The sequence below is a fragment of the Aotus nancymaae genome, unplaced genomic scaffold (genome assembly GCF_030222135.1).
Source record: "Aotus nancymaae isolate 86718 unplaced genomic scaffold, 86718_ANA_hifiasm-v0.15.2.pri h1tg000030l, whole genome shotgun sequence".
In the NCBI taxonomy this organism is placed as follows: Eukaryota; Metazoa; Chordata; class Mammalia; order Primates; family Aotidae; genus Aotus; species Aotus nancymaae.
Genome location: NW_026988443.1, coordinates 6,034,210 through 6,054,083, shown reverse-complemented (window position 1 = coordinate 6,054,083; position 19,874 = coordinate 6,034,210). Strand labels below are relative to the sequence as shown.

Here is a 19,874-nt window from a genome sequence, read left to right as displayed (position 1 = left end):
TTTCCTGTATACCCACCAAGAGTCATAAACCATAAATCTTATGTTGTACCATGAAGCCATTTTCATTAAAACCCATGTCCTTCCTACACCTAGTACTTGAAACACTGGCACCTTACACAGTCTAAGCACAAGTCTCTCAGCCACTACTGCTTTGTCTAACAAAACTCCTGGGACTGCACCGAGATACACAGAATAGACAAGGACACAAAATTGCAAACCGCTTAAGTAAAAGACAGTCAAGAGAGGTAAGTGCATTGTCTACTTAGATATAATTAGGAACACATCTGCATTTATTCACGAATGTTATGTGAACAGGTAGAAATTAAAAACAAAACCCATTAAGAACAGATTAAATTTAATTAAAAATATTCTGAATTGTGGTCAAAGCAGTGAGAATATCAATAATTTTTTAAAATATAGATCCTTGGCCGGTTGCAGTGGCTCATCCCTGTAATCCCAGCACTTTGGGAGGCCAAGGTGGGCAGATCTCCTGAGGTCAGGAGTTCGAGACCAGCCTGACCAACATGGAGAAATCCTGTCTCTAATAAGAATACAAAATATCCGGGCATGGTGGTGCATGCACATAATCCCAGCTACTTGGGAGGCAAAGGTAGGGGAATCGCTTGGACCCAGGATGTGGAGGTTGCAATGAGCTGAGAGCACGCCATTGCACTCCAGCCTGGGCAACAAGAGCAAAACTCCTTCCATTCAAATAATAATAATAATGATTCTTGCATAAAGCATAAAAGACAACAAATATGATGCCAAAGAAATAAGCACTTTGGTCTGTTAATTTTAAGGCTTTCATTTTCCTAATCACTACTTAATATGATTTTTCACACATGTTGGCTTTTGTGGCCGATGGAAACTCCACTAAGTGACTTCACAGCCTTACCTTCAGTTTCTGTGCTTTCTCTTGGTGAAGAAAACTAAAGGTGAAATACACGTCATGGTGGTATGCCAAGGCACGCAGGTCAAAGTAATATTTCACATAAACGCTGGCGGACACACAAATATCAAAGTCGAGTAGCTCCAAAAAACACTGCTCGATCTTACTCCTGGGGGAGGAGAAACACAATAAAGCCAGCGCAGGGCAATTTTAGTCGAGTGGGTTACCTTTAAAAATATCATTCTGAGCTACTAGGAGGCTCCAAATTCTGTTTTGAAACAAATAAAGGCTGCCTGGTCGGGTCCTTACACTAATATCCAAACAAGGCACAGCTGCTTGGGGGCTCTTCGGCATCCCAGCACCCCAAGTTTGGGATGAGGGATAAGTAGAGGTCTCTTCTGCACTCCTCCTGCTCACCCGGGGCTTATTCTTCACAGTTCCCTTAGGGCAGCTGCACAACTCAGACTCCACGCTCATTCACAAACCCCACAATCGCGATCAGATGACAGGAACGATGGGTACCATTTACTAGCTCTGAAGAAGCTCCACGCATGTTTACCAGGACGATAACAGGAAGGGACTTACTGAAGTAGAGAAGCACCAACGGGAAGATGGGGCACATCACCATGGCAACAAATGGACCCATGGAGACCCACCCTATTACCTTGGGGGAGGAAAAACTCTAAAGCTACAAGGAGGATTCATCCCAAATAAATACATAAGTAAGATCCATTCCATGGCAAAAAGAATCCCCTTCCCTCTGCTCCAGCACACAAGGCGATGTCAAGGACACATAATGCAGGTCTCTGCTCACCTTAATATTATGAAGAGACTGGGGAAGAATAACATTTACAATTTGAAAGGCAGAATGTCAAGGATGGACATTTTGGCTCGACTAAACTCATTCTCTAATGTGATTTATAGTAGGGCCCTGGCCTTAACACAGGCAGTGTTGCTCTTGAGTTGGGAATGCAACCCTGAAGAACTCAGCATCTGTCACCCCTGGACAGAACAGAATGTGGGGAAGTTGGATGCAATGGGAGAAGAAAGGACTGGGAGCCGTCCTCTGCATCACGGTCATCCAGCCACCCTCACCAAGGCTAAATTAATAGGTACACACAGTCATTCCGGCTGCTTTCAGAGTAACCCCTGTAATGAGTTAATTGATTCAAAATGATCAATATCTGAACAATACATTTGGTTTCTTGGTTTGAAAGTTTTAACATTTTACCCACTGGCTAAGTCAACAAATGCTTCAAAGCGGGGGGCAGTTAGACTACAAGCCAAGATGTGGGGATCTCATTTGCTGAACTTAAAACCCAACTGAACCTACTTCCAAAATTAATTTCCTGTTCACATGTCCATAAGTCTATAGAAATGGAAATCAAACAATATTTGAATAGACAGCTAATCAGGACTTGACTTACTATCAGAATTAAAGGCACTTCTCAGAATTAACATATCTATTAATAGAGGTTTAACCGCTGAAGAAAAGAATTCTGTGTACAGACTATGCATCTTCTAGGATTTCTGGTTTTTTAAAAGACTAGATGATTGAATAGCATACCCTTTATGACACAGCATTTCTAATAGTGGCTACTCAGTTTTACTCTCTAGTAAGAAAATATATTCTAGGGAGACACAGAGATGTTGGAAAGTTTTAAGAAAAATCTGATGGACAGCAGTTTTTATATCTATTAAATTGACACTCAAAATGGGATCATTGCAAACAGTCAACAGCAGTGGGGTGAGACACATGGCTATTAAACGCTTGGACGTAATGCTTTTCAGCTTCCCAAGATCATACACAGAAGCAGCCTGTTTGGAGCATAGCTGCTGGTGTTTCTCATTCACACACAAACAGCTCTGTTTGGAGCCGACCTTCTCGGAGCTGGCCTCTGCCTCCACTGCTCCTGGAGCTCAATTCTGTGGAAAACTGCACATATCCTCGCATGTTCTCTGTTCTCGTGACTAGAAATCAGAGCCCCAGCCAGCTTAGCTGCAGGTTTTGAGAAGAATTCAGCTGCCAAAATGGCAGAACTAAGTGTTCGTGATTACAAATTTGAAACCACCTTTGCAAAAATTGTAACTGAGAAAATTATGACAGTGAAAGAGGGCTGATCTGACTTCATCTCACTTCTAACCTCCAAGCTGTCCTTGTTCGTTCCTACACAGAGGCCAAACTAACTTTAGAAGGAACTTAGTTTGTAGTTTAACTTTGAAACAAAGATGGTAACAACCCTTTCCCAAAACAAACCCCTTTCCCACCTGGGGACTACATAGACGACCTTTCCAGAAGGAATAAATTAGCCACACGATTAGAAATTGTGGCTTAGGAGTCATGAGGCTGAAGGCTGCAACAATCTGAACCTCCCCGTATTGCTCCTGGGAATAACATCACTATTGTAAAACCTAAAATCAGGGCTTGAGATATTTTGCAGACCCTGTACTGGGATCAGGTGGCACCACCCCAACAAATAAACGTGGCTCATCTGGTTCTGTGGCCCCCACCCAGGAGCCAACTCAATGCAGGAGGACAGCTTCAACTCCCTATGATTTCATCGCTGACCTGACCAATCAGCACTCCCCACTTTCTGACCCCCTACCCACCAAATTATTCTTTAAAAAAACCATCCCACAGTTTTCAGAGAGACTAATTTGAGTCATAGTAAAACTCTGGTCTCCCGTATAGCTGTCTCTGCATGAATTCAACTCTTTCTCCATTGCAATTATCCTGTATTGATAAATCAGCTCTGGCTAGGCAGCAGGCAAGGAGAAATCAGGCAGTCACAAATCTTGCTTCCTTTCAGGGACAGGTTGCAAATGGATGACTACGATTAAACTCACTTTAGCATTTGCAACTTTCTAAGTACTTCCATTTGTTTCAAATTCATTTGCTGTCACGCTCTTTGCTAAAATGGCTACCACAAATATCACAATGATCACTCGGTTTATACTATTAGCAAAGTGGTGGCAAAAATGTTTTTTTTGTTTGTCTGTTTCTTAGAGAGAGTCTGGCTCCATCACCCAGGACTGGAGTGCAGTCACGTGATCACAGCTCACTACAGCCTAAACTTACCAGGCTCAGGCAATTCTCCCACATCAGACTCCCAAGTAGCTGGGACTACTACAGGCACCTGCCAACACACTTGGCTAATTTTTTAAAAAATTGTTTGTATGGACAGGCTTCACTGTGCTGCCCAGCAGGTCTGAACTACTGTGTTCAAGTGATCCACTCACCTCGGCCTCCTGAAGGGCTGAGATTACAGGCATGAGCCACTGAGCTCAGGCACCAAGTGGTTATTTTTGAATGTAGATATATACACACTGCAGTATATCTACAATATACACTGTATCTTCAATTGTAGACATACACTGAGGTGATTCTGAGTAACAGTCCTATCTGGAGTCATGGGCAAAGATCACAAAACTAACTTGTGCCACTGCCTGGCATCACCTTTTCTGCTGCTGCTCAATGGAAACAAGAGCTGCTCCCTCGTCTTGCACCAGATGCAGCCGACACAGCTGTCCTCACTGTCCAGCAGGCACCCAGGGCGGCTGTGCTGGAAATGCCCCCCCACTCACCCTGCCTGCCTGCTTCAGGGCCCTTCACTTCACAGCAGTCCTAAGGCCAAATTGGAAGGGAACCCTGGGGAAGCTGTGTTTCAGTGTCACATTGGTGCATATGGGAGGAACACCATGACCCCGCAAGGCTCCCCGCACTCTCATAAACAACTACTGGCCCCCAGCCTGCTTCTGTGAATGTCTGAATACCCAGGGAGCCTGTGAGTGTGGTGGGCATGGGGTGATGCCCCAGAAATGCTTCTCAAACTGCGGGAGGTGAACGCGGAAGCTTCTAACTCATCAGACCGATTTCCAAACACATGCAATGTTCCCAATGGGGAGGAGCCAGGGCACAGAAATCTGTAGCTATTTAGCATCATATCTCAAGGTTCCTATAAAAACAGATCTTCAGATTGAAGGGGGAGACAAGGACCAGCAAAAGCAGATACACAATGGGTGATTTAGGTTAAAGCTCTAACTTCTGCATAGTCCAGAGGCCTTAAGACCTTAACAGTGGCCAATTACTTCAAAGGCCAGATGTTTGCCCCTTAAAAGGTGACTGAAACTGGCGGGCAGCTTCTAAAAAGCTATAAAGATATTTACTGTACTGTGTCATTCTGACAGCACACTTGTAACAGGTTTGCCAAAAAACAATCAGAAAAACACTTTTCAGTTTATCAGCCAGTTATTACAACAATAACACATCGAGACCTACCCATTAATGGTGGAAAACATAAACTGTTATACTAAAGCTGGACAGATTGAAGCCTGTGGTCTTACGCCTATTTCCTTTATCTGCACAATGAAACCTATAAAGATATTTCTTACAGTGATAACTTGGAGAGCAAATGAGGCATGGAAAATGATGACAAAGTTTGCCAAATCTTAGAAACTCACAGTGTCTTAACTGCCACATCCTTGGGATTCTGGCCGTCATCCACACCCCAGTGATGATGATTTTTCCAAATCTTGGAGGCCAGAAGCGTGGCTCCGAGGACAATTTGTTTCCAATTAGTAGGACAAAGATCGATGTTAGCATTGGTCAAAAGGCGTTCGATGTACACCTGCAAAATAGAGCACTTGTCTTTGATTTCAGTTCTGTTTCAGTGTGGTGATAAGGACATTTAAGAATGAAAGACTTCTTCTGGTTTTGGCCAGAAAGTAAGTGCCTTTTATTCTTATGTTCTGCAGAGATTTTGCTCAGACAAAGCGAGAGGCCAAGTCACAGTCATAGTCAGATACCTCTGCAGCATACTCTGCCCAGAGAAATTTCCATGCCAATCTCATTCACAGGGAGGTGAGCATGAAGAAAGGCACCTTCAGCACCTTCACACTCATGAAAGGCAGCACAAACACAGGCCTCGTGCAGATTAAGGTTGTTCAGGAAACACTACAGTGCCATCCGCCTGCAGCGTCACGCCTGGCTGGCAGGCAGATAGGAATTTCACAGGTGTGCCATGCTCGAATGTGTAGCACCCAAGTCACACTGAGAACACTTCTGTCTTCTCCTTTTCACAACAACTAACCACTCTTGGGACACAGGCTTAGGAACTGCGGGTCAAGAGTGCTTCCCAGTACCTGCCGGGCAGACAGCATGGCAAGGGCAGGTCTCTGTTGCTGAGAAACAGTCCCTGTATTCAGTGCCCTGATGAGGAACGCATGTGAATGAATGGAGAGTCCTGCTCACAGCCCCTATTTTCCATGTCTCCACAATCACTTCACAAAAACTTATTTCTTGTCCTACAGTATCTGCATTCTGTCAATTCTGTGGGTTTGAAGGCAGAGAGAGCTGCCGGCCTCTGTATCCTTGGGGTGCCTCGAAACCTGTCAAGCAGTTTGTGAGATCATCTCAGAAAGTACCCTCTATCTATCCAATCTCTATCCTATAAAGAACTGGGTGAGGGACCAGCTGAGTGAAGGTTACAGAGATGAGCTGTGAGGTGTCGCCACCTCAGAGGCTGCTCTGTAGAAGAGTATGACTCTATGCTGCTTGAAGTCTTCGTATCAAGGTGAAAGAAAAACAGTTCATTTTAAGAGAGTTCATTTATTGTCTGAACATTATCAGATTGGCGGTTCAGATCTGGCAATGTTCTCCAAAGTCAACTGTGTTTTCCAAATCACATGGCCCTTGAACATGAAATGTTCTTGGGAGAGATGCTGCTCCCTTTCTCGAAAACTCTGCGCTGTTGGGTATCCAAGGAATAACCCTCCCTCCCAGGGTTCAACTCCACAGGACTCATTAGAGAGCACTGGAACAGCACTGGTGAGCCCTCAACTTCCTGTCACCTTTACTGGTAAGCCAGTGACCTGCTGACACTCATCGATACCACTTGCCCTCCTGGGTCAGTGAGAAAGTCCCTCTTTTAACATCGACTCTTCTACCAGCATGATGGATCCTATCCCACTTTTGCAGAACACTGTTCCCCAAATCACCTCTTCTTGAAGACCTTCTCCCTCTCTGCCAGAGATTTTCCCCAATACAAATGTCTTGCCTGTTCCCATCCTGCTCCTCCCAGCTCCCCCAGGACATCCTCTCATTTGCTCACAGTGTCATGCCCTGGTGCCAGCTCCTCACCTCCCATCTCTCCTTAACCACCCCCCACCCCCATCACTCACCTGAGACTCCTCTTGCTGAGGTCCCTGGAGCCTTCACACCCACAAACCAGAGCCCTTCACCCCAAGGCTCCACTCCCCAACCTGGCCCTAATCTTGTCCAGGGAATTGCCATTGGCCTAGCTCCTGGGGACTAATACTTACATGTGAGTTACCCTCCTCCAATCCGTGTGCGATCCCTCTATGGCTACCTTCACTGGGAGGCTGACTGCTTCAGATTCTGGGCCGCCATGTGTCACGGCTCACCTGTAACAGCCTAGTTGCTTCTTAGTCCTCTTCTCTGCCCCAACCCTCCTCCCAACTATGGTCTACTCTCCCCAAAGCAGTTGGGATAACCTCTACATTAAGAACACTGCACTCCCCTGCTCAAGATCTACCATTAGTCCCCGCTTCAAACTGAAATAAAACCTTAACTTCATCCTCTGCTCTGCAAGCCAAAGGGCCCTGTGAGCTACGGCACCGCCTGTGCGGCCTCATCTTTTCCATTCTTTCCTTCATTTCTCTCACAGGCGGGCTCCCTGCTGTGTGTTCCTTGAACACACATGAAATGTGTTCCTGTCTCAGTCTTGGCACTCATCCCGCCGCCTGTAATGCCAGCACTCCTTATCATCCTCGCTTTATAGTCAGGTCACTGCTCAGATGTGACCTCTCTAGAGAGGCTCTTCCTGATCATTCTATCAGAAAGAGCGAGCCCCTCCCGTCACTCTCTCTGTATCCTGCTTTATCACTTTGCTATTTGCCATTACCTAAAAAAAGAAATGCTTTCCTCATTAAAACAAATGCCTCATAAAGACACGGACTGTGCTCGACCTGTCCTCTTCTCTACCCCAGCACTTAGAAGAGTGGCACAGGGTTGGCATCTCAGGGGTATTTATGGAATGGGCACCTTCTTAGCAGCATGTAGCACTGTGACCACAGCCTTTCCTATCATGAACCCTTTGTTCTTATCATTTTCCCCTGCTCTTCCTCCTCCCACTCTGGCCACTTTTCTGGGGGTTTGTCCCTTACATGCTGGTAGTCTTTACAGAGCTATCTTTTGTCCATCTTCTCTTTTTTTCCTTTTCCTGAGTAGCTGCGACTATAGGTGTGTCCCACCATGTCCGGCTTTTCCACTTTCATTCTAAACACTTTCTTTGCATTTGAGCAGCTACTCTTTTTTTCTTTTTTCTTTTCTTTTCCAGAGTTTTGCTGTTGCTGTGCAGGCTGGAGGGCAGTGGTGCCATCTTGGCTCACTGCAACCTCTGCCTCCCAGGTTCCAAAGATTCTCCTGCCTCAGCCTCCCAAGTAGCTGGGATTACAGGTGTCCACCACCATTCCCAGGTAATTTTTTGTACTTTTGAGAAGAGACAGGGTTTCACCATGTTGGCCAGGCTGACCTCGAACTCCTGACCTCAGGTGATCCAACCGACTTGGTCTCCCAAAGAGCTGGGATTACAGGCATGAGCCATCATGACTCGCCTTGAGCAGCTACTCTTACTCTTCATTCCTTACCTCCAGCTCAGATTCATGCTCCAGTCCCATAGATCCAAATCATGACTGCACTGCTCAGATTCATGCTCCAGTTCCATAGATTCAAATCATGACTGCACATGTCACTCTGCTATCTCACGGGCACACCAAATTTAGCCGGTATACAGTGAACTCCCCCTTCTTCCAATCCAACTTTCCCTCCTGCATCAGCTCTCTCTCTCTCTCCATCTGGAAGTACCACTCCTGCTTCCCTCCAGCATGTGCTGAGCATTCCCAATGGCTGCAACTCCATGAAATGGCCTGCATCTGATCCAGTGCTCACGGAGAGGTTTCTATGCAGGTGTCCAGCGGAAGCCTTTGCCCCTAAGCTCTAGCCGGATGCTAAAGGAGAGGGTACTGCTCTAAGTATCCTTTCTCTCCAGGCTGTGTACTTGACATTCCTCTACAGGTTAGTGTGGGGAGGGGTCAAACAATCCCAGCCATCTGAACAGGACTTTATATTCAGAATGAGTCTCACCACAGGAATTCTGTGAGAACCATGCAGAGGTAAGGACACAGCTATGGCTTGGCAGGCTAACTAGCAAAGCCCATGTCCAAGTCTTACTGGTTCCACATTCCTGGGCAATTTCCCGAGCGGGCACAAGAGGTCCCCAGGAACAACAAAGCATTCAGAGCAGCAGCTCCAGGTCACAACTGTGGGGAAATACAGCCTGGAACTCAGCTTAGACCTACATTGGAATCTGTTGAGGGAGAAACCAGAAGTCTCTCCTGCTGCTTTTAGTAGCAATTAGTCCGTGATAAGAAAAGCAATGGTATCATTTCAAAACCTGACGATGATTAAGCTCTAAGATGTGTATTTACTTTGCTTGCATAGGTTTCTCTTAAAAGATCTGATGATAACTTTAGGAACTGACTTTTATTTAGAAACATGGCCATACACTGTGTAGGAGACCAGTTATTAAAGATGCTTTATAGATAAGAAATAGCTTACCAATGCTACGATTGCAGATGGAGCTGTTAGTCTTGTGACTTTAAAAAGATGACAGAAATAGTCAAAAATGCACTTGCATGTGGGATCATCCTCAAAGGATTTCCCTGAAATCTTTTCGTGCTGAAAGAAGAAAAAAGGTAATATAAATATTCATTCAAGAAAACTTCTTAAGTACTCTTAAGATGGGAATGCTCAAATTTGTGCCCATGTGTCCCTTACAATAATTTTGCTGGGATAAAATGTCTTTTAGTTCTAAAAATATAAACAGTATGATCTTAAAATATTTTTGGTTTTCTGTAAACATAGGTGCTAAGGTGGCCTTGTGGCTATCATATGCCTGAATAAGGAAATTTTTAAGTTTTTATAGCATTTAACAAATTTAAATTTAAATTGCTTTCTGATTCTATTCACAGAGTTTGTGCATATTTGTTAGGACCACTTACAAATATTTATATTGTTTGCTGCTATAAAAAACATCTTTTAAAATGGCACATTTTGTTATTTGGATGGTATGTTTATTCCCCTTAGCACACAAATTAAACAAAGCTGTAAGTCAGCTGTTACTCCAGTGTGTCCAATTTACAACACTCCTTACATAAGATGATCAGACACAACTTAGTGAAGACTTCATGGTGGATAATTTTGACTTCATCATGAAATAAACACAACCCTATAAGACATAAACAGAACCTCAGAGAAAGTGACACTTACTGAAAATGGATGTATTGGCTCATCAAAAATAGCCAGAGATCTATTCGCGTATCTATAAAAGAAGAATGTGCATTTAAGAAATTAATTCAGGAATTGTTAATATCTTAGTAAACTATCTGCTGGGAGTACTTAGTAAACTATCTGGCATGGAGGGTGGAGGGCGATACTTCTTGTCTGCTTTGGTAAAATTTGTTCACCAAAGCAGTTGTTGCTAATTTTTCTCCTGGATCCTGGCCTTCAGAGGGTTTCTTGACCTCTTTTTCATCAGCACATCACATTCTGAACTGGGAAGTCTTTCCTACATTGATGAGCCAGACTTGCCTTTAAATACTGACTCCTGCTAACAAGCAATGGTAATAAGCTGTATCTATTTTTACTCCTCTAGCCTCACAGTGGAACACAAGAACATTTTAGAAAGCAGTAGTTGTTGGCAATAAGGATTTTAGAACTTTTTAGAATCAGAGTTCCCAAATCTTTCTTTATTATACTTTATGTTTGCTGATGTAATTTGAGTTACAGACTTAATTGCCTTTTTATTTTAAAAGAGGCCAGTCTTTAATGAACTTTAAAAACTAACACATTATGTGATCATTTAGGAAACCAGTGGTTCTCCCAATGTGGTTTGTGGACCCCTGAGATTCCCTAGGAGACCCACGATGTCAAAACTGGTTGCTGTTGTTACTGTTGTTGTTGTTGTTGTTGTTGTTGTCGTTATAGGGTTTTGCTCTTTCACCCAGGATGGAGCACAGTGGTACACACCTGACTCACTGCAGGCTTGACTCCGTGGGCTCAAGCAATCCTCCTGCCTCAGCCTCCCAGGTAGCTGGGACAAAATGTCCACACCACCATGCCCAGCTTATCTTTGTTTTTTGATAGATGGGGTCTTGCCACATTGCCCAGGCTGCTCTCAAACACCTGATTCAAAGTAATTCTCCCACCTTGGCCTCCCAAAGTGCTGAGATTACAGGTGTCAACCACCATGTATGGCCCAAACTGTTCTTACAAGAATACTAATTCAACCTGAGAAGCTGATTGAAAAGAAAACACACAAATAATTTATTACTTTCTAAAAGTATTAGAACATCGGTTGCTTTCTCCCTGTTCAACACTTGTAATGACTGTTTAAAAGCAAAAGTGGGTAAAACTGATGGTTTCTCAGTATGAATAAGGGCAGTGGTACCAAATTACACCAGTATTCATTCCACTCTTCACTGTCCCTTGCAGTTTTTATTAAAAGTAGCATGTTTCACTGAAGAATGTCCTTGATGAAACATTAAAAATTAATGGTGTTATGAAATCTTGACCTCTCTTTTTAGTATTCTAAGTAGAAAGTTCACATAAAGTGCGTCTGCATACTGAACTACGGTCATGTTAAAGAAAAGCACTTGTGATGAAATTGCGAGCTGGACAAGCCAATTTTTCACAGAACACCATTTTTATCTGAAAGTATAACTGACTATTATCCATAAACTTAAGTCGAGTGAGTCTGTCACTTCAAGGAAAATAACAAGTATTTGTCCATAATAAAGCCTACACTTTCAAGCTAAAAATCAGGACTTTGAAAACTCATATACCTACTACAGTGAGCTTGACAGCATCTGCATGTTTGAAGACATTTTTATAATGGTGGTGATACTAATGACAGTGAGTTTTTGACACTATAAATAAACCAACTAGCCAATGCATCATACTGTAAAAGCCAGTAAGGGGAAAGATCCATTTATTGTACAAGAAAGATCAGTGACTATTAGTGAACTAATTCATTGATATGTACAAACCCACTATAACTATTTTAACCAGTTAGCACTTCTGGAGTTTTGGTGGGGTTCAAGAATACCCACAGTTACCTGAAAGCTTTTAAAATATGCCTTTTTCCTACTATATATTTGCGTGAGGCTAGGGCATCTTTTTACTGCTTCTTTACAAATAAATTGCAAACAAAGACATAAACAAATACACTTTGGAACCCTTAATAATTTAAAAGAGTCTTATGGACCAAAAAACCCACAGATGATTCACGGCAACACTGTAAAATAAGCACTCTACAGCTTATAATGTCTAGAGTTATGACCTGACAGCATGTTTCATATGACACAAAGTGATGAGCTGGAATAACAAGACAGGTTTCAAAGAGCTCACCTGTGTTTTATGACGTAATATATTGCCAAAGTGACGCTGTGGAGGGAAAAAAAAATTGTAAGAACTGATTTTATCATTTGTTAGGCCTGAAGATATATTTCTGAAGGCGGGGAGGGAACCCTCTCAGGCCTGAAGATATATTTCTGAAGGCGGGGAGGGAACCCTCTCAGTGGCCCCGAAATCCTCTATTCTAAACAGTACCACATGAGCATTTTCGTTTTGTTTTAGTCCTCTGGCTTTACAGCAAAGATAGGAGAACCAGAATGCAGGCAATATGCTGTTAGAAGACTTGTGTCTGCAGATGGTTATTATGTATAAATAATGACATAATTTCCCTGTCATTTGCTCTTCTGCCCATAGAACCTCTCATTCTGTACAAGTTACTTATATCTATGTGTACATATGCTTACATTTAGGCCAGACAGTAGTGTTTTGCTTTTTAAGTTGCTAGGCCCTGCATTTTGGCTGATTTAGTTCACCTACTCACCCATTGGTCATTATTTCCCTAAAAGCACAGAATGAATGTGCTTTATACGAAATAAAGTAATTTAAAATCACCTATGCATGATGAGCAGAAAATTTATTGGTAAATATTATAATGCATCCAAAAATCGATGACACTTGTAGCTCTCCTAAAATAAGCAGTACTAACCACACAGAGTAACATCACATCATACAGTATTAATGACAGGTACTTCCACAATAGTTTAAACAATATGAATGAACAAATACAACTCTTTGGATGTATGTTACTGTGTTCCAAAGTCATCCACAGATGTTGTGTGTCAGGAAACAGGGGCTTCTCTTTGGTAAGTTCTGTCCTTCCGTTCACCCTCAACATTTAAAATGAGGCTCAGAATAATCTGAGAAGGCAAACTGGAGTTGTAAAAAGTGGGCCTTACAACATTATTAGCATCTATGATAGATATTTCTATAGTGCTTCCAACAGGTTCATCTCCAAATTTTAAGATCACAGAATTTGAAGTTACATGCTGAAAAAGACCACCGAACCTCACATGACACTCCAGGCACCACCCATTTTACAATTAAGAGAACCAAGGCTTAAAACTGATTTGCCCAAGGTCCCCGAACAGTGTTCCTGTGAACTGCAGGTGTCCACAAAACACTATGGTATGGTATAAATTGAAGCATATGCACATATAGATAGAAATGACTCGCACAGATGAAAAGCTTTATGGATAGAAAGGAGAGCAAATGAGGGAAAACATGTAATTTTTATATTAGAACCATCACTTTTTCACACAAAGGAAGCAGTAGCCTCCACATGTGCTGCACACTGGATCACCCGAGGAGCTTTAAACAGGGCCTCAATGTCAGCTGGAGACATTCTGATTTAATTGGTGTTGGGTATGCTTTAGGCATCAGGGTTGTTGGTAAAGTTCCCCAGGTGATTCTGATGTGCAGCAAAGTTTGGGAATGACTGAATTAGGGTTAAGATCAGAATCATCTGGGATGCTTTTAGCCATATAATGATGTCTCACATACTTCCTTCCCCATTTTCCTAAAAGGCTTGCGAGTGCCGAGAGAGGAAGGGAAGGTGGAGCTGGGAAGATGCATGTGTTTGCAGACATATATTTTGAAGAAACAGTATAAGTGATTCTAATATGGCTCACTTCTTCCATTGAGAACAACGCTCTACTAACCATGAAATACATTTTTCAAAATCTTTCCTAAAAGCCAATTTGCTATATTAACGTGCTCAGTAAACTTTATTTCATCAAAAGCAAATATACCAAATAATCCCTTCTAAAACTGGAGCGTCAATTAAAACTCACTGTGCTTTAAAAACACACTTCTAGCACAGGCATGGTAGCTCATGCCTGTAATCATAGCATTTTGGGAGGCTGACTTGGGTGTATTGCTTGAGCCCAGGAGTTTGAATCCAGCCTCGCCAACACAGCAAATCCCCTTCTCCAGAAAAGAAAATATGTATATTTCAATTTAAAAAAAAACTTGTAAAATTTAGACTACGCTGGAAGAAAAAGCAGGACTTTGACTTCTTTGAACAAGGGTAAGCTTAAAAACTACTTTTGAATTGCATAGTGAAACATTAGGATCTTTTGAAATCAGAAGAAGCCAGGGACCCTAGTCAAAGAAGGGTGGCTTTTGACTTAGGACTGAGTACGAACATCAGGTGATGATACCATAGAGGTCAAAGCTCAGGGCTTTAGACACAGGTAGAGTCCAGTTCTTGCTGAAACACAATTGGATCTCAATTATTGTTATACATGAGAGAGGAAAGTCACATTATTATGAGTATAAACTGCCATTTTTGATTAAAGCAGAAGTTACTGACAAATTAGCTTAAAAACTACTACATTAGAGACAAAATTAAGCTTGTAACTTAGTCATGTTTATAGACTGGAAAGTCAAGTTAGGGATAAGGAGATTAACATTCTGAGGTACTGCTTGTCAAACCGTATTCTGAAAATCAACACTCATAAGCGAAGGAGATGTTAATCATGTTTCCTGGACATCTCCATTGGAGGTGGCTTTTTAAACCAACTTGAACCCATCTTTCAAGGGCGTTTAGAAGGGCATCTCTGATCGTGGCCTATGAAGTGCTGGTGCATGATGGGAAATTTTAAATACAGATACACTATGGTGCCATGGAGGACAAACTGTTCCTTCTTCCAAGACCAGTTTCCAAAGTAGCGCCCATCATCTTAGGCCTATGGCCCATAAAGAACTAATAATTTTTCCTAGAAACATCCAATAAAAAGCACCTCTCCTGTCCATTAGGTTCAATACTGTCATAACATAAATGCATCAAATAAATAGTCATTCTTTTGCTGGGACTGCTTATTTGCTAACTGGCTTTCCCTTTTACCACGCAGTGTCTAAGATTAAAAGAGAAACAGAAAATTCGTATTAGGTCCTGAAAAATCCATATATCATTGACATCAACTTCTTCAACTGCTTGCTGAAAAGGGCAACCAAATGGCTGAAATAACAGCGGATGGCTGGGATGCTTTTAGCATACGGGGGTCTGTCACTCAGCCCTTGGCAGCCTCGTTGTACTCACCTATCTAGTATGTGGCTGAGATTGGGCTTGCTGACTGTGCTGTTATCTAGCAATATGGTGGAACACGAGCTGTATTTTCTATCAAGATGCCGTGGAGGTATCTGAAGAAGAAGGAAGATAGAGAAAAATATCAAAGGAGGCTGAACTTACAAAAGTGTGGGTTTTTTCCCTTTGTCAAAATGTCAAACAATAAAGCATTAAGGTATTTTTTATACCCTATGACCTGCCTGAGTGTGGTATCATGTGCAGCTCTATGGCAAACTCATTGGAGGCTCTTAACTTTCACAGATGATGTTTGAGAAATGGGTTATAAAATGCTGCCCTTGATATGACACTGATCATCAAACCTGGCAAGGATCTATCATAAATTCCATTTATAAATAATGGGAAACATTTTAAATGGGATTTCACGTTTTTTTCTTATGCAGTAAAAAGCACTGAGATTTTCTATTTCTGTTATTCATTAACTGCAACAAAATGTCATCCATTAAATAATATTGACACAAGAGCATTTGATGGCAGTAAATGAAGACCTAATACTACATTTACTAAGTTACTAATCCTAAGTGTGTGCATTCAAGAGACAGTGCGATGGAACCAGTGTGTTAGAGTCAGAGACTGTGTGTGCCAGAGCTGCTCACCCACCAAACAAGTGAGGGGCCGTACGTCTCCCTGGGCCTGTCTCCCTGTGGGAGGATGGAAAAAGTACTGCTTTAAGACTCTCTCACATCCAAAAATCAGATGATGAAAACAACTTTGGGAATTTCACTTTCACTTCACGTTTACATAAGACTGCTATTACACTACTCAAATGAGAACTTCTGACAATACTCTGCATTCATTTCAAAAGTTAATTGATTTCATTCTTTAAGTTATTTGATGCACATTATGGCACATTCCTGCCTCACTCGTGCTGCTCTCTGTCTGGAATATTGATTCCTTTCCCCCTTGTCCCAGCAAGCTTGACCTCATCCTCCTTCTGGGATCCCTTTGCCTGCAGCCACACCACAAAACATTTCTGGTTTTGTGTACCTATCAGTCTAATTCACTGTGTGTTACATGATACAATTGCCTGCAGAGCATCCCCTTCATGAGGAAGTGAGCCTCTCCAGGGGAGGGAGGACCCCTTCTCTCCTACCTGCAGCTGCTGAGCACAGAATGTGGGAGAAATTAATGAGTTCAATAAGAGCTTGACAAATATTTAAATCAGTTACAATTTGGAAAGTAAATCTTCCTACAGATACAAATCAGTGAAAATTCATCCACAGTGCTATCAGAGATATGACAGTGAACCTTTTGAGCCCTGTAGAAAATAAACTATCTCTAAAACACTTTCAAAGTATCTATTCATTTGTTGAGAGTGCAATAGTCAATATGGAAACTGCCTCAACTATGTTAAATAAGTGTTCCTCCTGGCCAGGTGAGGTGGTTTACTCCTGTAATCCCAGCACTTTGGGAGGCTGAGGTGAGTGGATCACACGGTCAGGAGTTCAAGACCAGCCTGGACAAGATGGTGAAACCCCATCTCTACTAAAAATACAAAAATTAGCCAGGCGTGGTGTTGGGTGGTTGTAATCCCAGCTATTCAGGAGGCTAAGGCAGAGAATTGCTTGAATCCCAGAGGCGGAGGTTGCAGTGAGCTGAGACTGTGCCACTGCACTCCAGCCTGGGTGACAGAGCAGGACTCCATCTCAAATTAAAAAAAAAAAAGAAAGTGAGAGAGAGAGAGAGAGAAAGAAAGAAAGTACTCTTCCTTAAAAATAGTCCCAGTGGCCAAATGCCAGTCACCAAATTGTTGAAAAGATCAACAGCATTATTTAAAATCACAAAATACTCATTATTTTAACTGGAAAATAAACTAACTCAGATGAGCCTTGCTTCCTCCTCTTAATATGCTTGTTTGCATCATGTTATTGCACTCTTCCATCAGGGTCCCTCACAAACACATTAGAGACAGAACAGGTTTGGATCTACTACTAATGAGCTAGTAAGAACAAAAAGGCAGGGTAGGGAGAAGATCTAGTGGTTGTTTATAAAACTACACGGCATTTAAACATTGCCAGTAGCCAATAATCAGAAATATCCATAGCGTCCAACAGCATTTTGCTGCTTCAGATGCTTTTTACTGCAAATTCACTTATTTCTTAACCAAAACCCAAGACGCTTTTGAACAATATTACTATTTGATGGACCAAATTACCCTTTAAGACAGAAATGTGTTAACTCTAGCTAAACTCTTATGTTTCTTAAGCTATTCTGTTATAGTTTACATTAACAGTGTATGTGTGTCAATGAATATACTTTTATTGTCTCAAAAACAAATATGGCATAAAAAATGAAAATGGACTCATTCAGACACTTTCATTCAAAGGGAAAGAAGGTATCCCTTAAGATCACTACTATTAGGGGTAATGCAGCGTAAGACTTTAACGTAACAAAAGTCCATTCTGAGGAAAATTCCATATATGAGAATAAAAATAACAGGAAAAAAGCATCAAAACACAGACTAGTTGGTACAGCTTTAGGTGATATCTGTCTATATATCATTGACATCAATGATATACAACTACAAACTAGACAGATGGAAACATTGATTACGTATGACGTATCACACAATGGCAATACTTTCAAAAACAGTATAATAAAAATGTAATAGAAAAATGTCTTCAAGTCATGACATTCAGTTTTCACTCTAGAATTTTATACTCTATAGCAAAGGAGGGGTTTAAAGAAAGCGCAGATCTCTAAACATGTGTGCCCATGAGCCTTTCCTCAGAAACTGCGCTCCAGCACCACTGGGGAGTAACACAAGGCAGAGGGCAATGCACAGTCTAGGACTCAGGGACCCAACAGTAGTGGTCCCAGAAGATTTCGGAGAGAGCTCCCAGGCCAACAGGCACAGGGCAGCCTAGGAAAACACAGTCTATCCTGAGGAGGATAATGAAAAGCCAAGGAAACTTGTTTCAAGAAAAAAACATGGAATATATCTTTTTAGTAGATAAAACATATTTTTGATAGGCATGTGACAAATGTTACAACTCTTGGGGAAGAATAGTTGTTAGAGAGCCAAAGAAATAAAGTCAGATAATCAATTCCACACACACACAAATGAAGGATGTGAAAACAAAGAGACCAGCCGGAGGCTAATGGTCACATTTGGTTTCATGAGCCATCACCGGCTAGGAAAAGGGAGGTTATCTGGGAGAAGTGCAGAAGTGTTCAGGTTTCAGAAATATTTAAGAGAAAGAATGAAGGATGTACAAGGAGGAGGCACACTCAGAACATTATATGACTCAGCAGTGAATAATATGTGCATAGTCGTAATCATGTAAATACCAATTCATGATTTAATTAAAAATGTGTTACAGGTGGAAGAAACAGGGAGGGAAATAAGGTGACAGTGGAGTGAGGATGCTACGCTCTCAGCTGCTCTGACAGGGAGTCAGCAGAAAGTGTTGAAAATGGACTCAGCTATTTTCAATTTTATGTGATTTTAAAAGAGTAAATATTTAGGGCAGATCTTTATATCACAACCAAATTATTTAAATTTAACTTAAATGTCAGACAGCATGAAAAATGGGCACAGTAAGTTAAAGACTTTCCTGCAGAAATCTGACATTTAGGAAAATAGAAAAGGGTTAGAAAATTCACCAAAAAAGGATCATGCTAACAGCACTGGGTCCCTGTTACATTTCTAAGGAATCATGACAGATAGACTTTTAATTTAAACAATTAATTTCTTAACTTTTCAAAAGCTTACTTACAGAATATAGGCGAAAGCTTCTCCTCTTTCCTTGCACTAAAAATAAAAGTATAACCAATCAATTCTGGTATAATAAAATACCATAGAATAAAAGTAGTTGCTAATCATCTGATCATCACTATATAAAACAAGATCAATCTGATTATCACTATATAAAAATAAATCAACTTTAAAAAATTTTAAATTTAAACAAAATTTAACATTTAAATAATCTGGCATGATGAATCTCATAATGTAAAATTTAAAAACACAGTTTTACTTTTTGACCTAACACATATTCTATTACGTTCAAATCAAAGAATCCCCATGTACATAAGGAAAGGCAAAACAGATTAGGTTAGGAAATGTATGTGCCCTCCAAATCTCATGTCGAAATATAATCCCCAGTGTTGGAGCGGGGAGGTCTTTGGATCACGGGGACAGATCCCTCATGAATGCCTTAGCGCCATCCCCTTGGTGATGAGTGAGTTCCTGTTCTGAGTTCATGCGTGATCTTCTTGGGGTTTTGTTGTTGTTACTGTTGTTGTTCTGAGACAGGGTCTCACTCTGATGCTCAGGCTGGAGTACAGCGGTGTGATTATGGTTCACCGCAGTCTTAACCTCCTGGGCTCAAGTGATCCTTCCACCTTCCCCTCTAGAGTAGCTGGAGCTGCAGGCATGCACCACCACATCTGGCTAATTTTTAAAT

The 19,874-nt window shown here is 41.7% G+C and overlaps 1 protein-coding gene across 4 annotated transcripts in view; it reads right to left on the bottom strand.

Moving 5' to 3' along the window:
• LOC135277236 (cyclin-Y-like protein 1B) overlaps nt 1-19,874 on the bottom strand; it is a 34,416-nt gene that overhangs the window by 1,647 nt on the left and 12,895 nt on the right. For all 4 annotated transcript variants that reach the window (XM_064383048.1, XM_064383045.1, XM_064383046.1 and 1 more), the window contains 7 exons: nt 19,188-19,222; nt 15,424-15,524; nt 12,378-12,413; nt 10,239-10,290; nt 9,528-9,647; nt 5,351-5,517; nt 896-1,058 (listed from right to left, as the gene is read on the bottom strand). In XM_064383048.1, the coding sequence (XP_064239118.1) occupies nt 896-1,058; nt 5,351-5,517; nt 9,528-9,647; nt 10,239-10,290; nt 12,378-12,413; nt 15,424-15,524; nt 19,188-19,222 (674 nt within the window). The remainder of the gene's footprint in view (nt 1-895; nt 1,059-5,350; nt 5,518-9,527; nt 9,648-10,238; nt 10,291-12,377; nt 12,414-15,423; nt 15,525-19,187; nt 19,223-19,874) is intronic.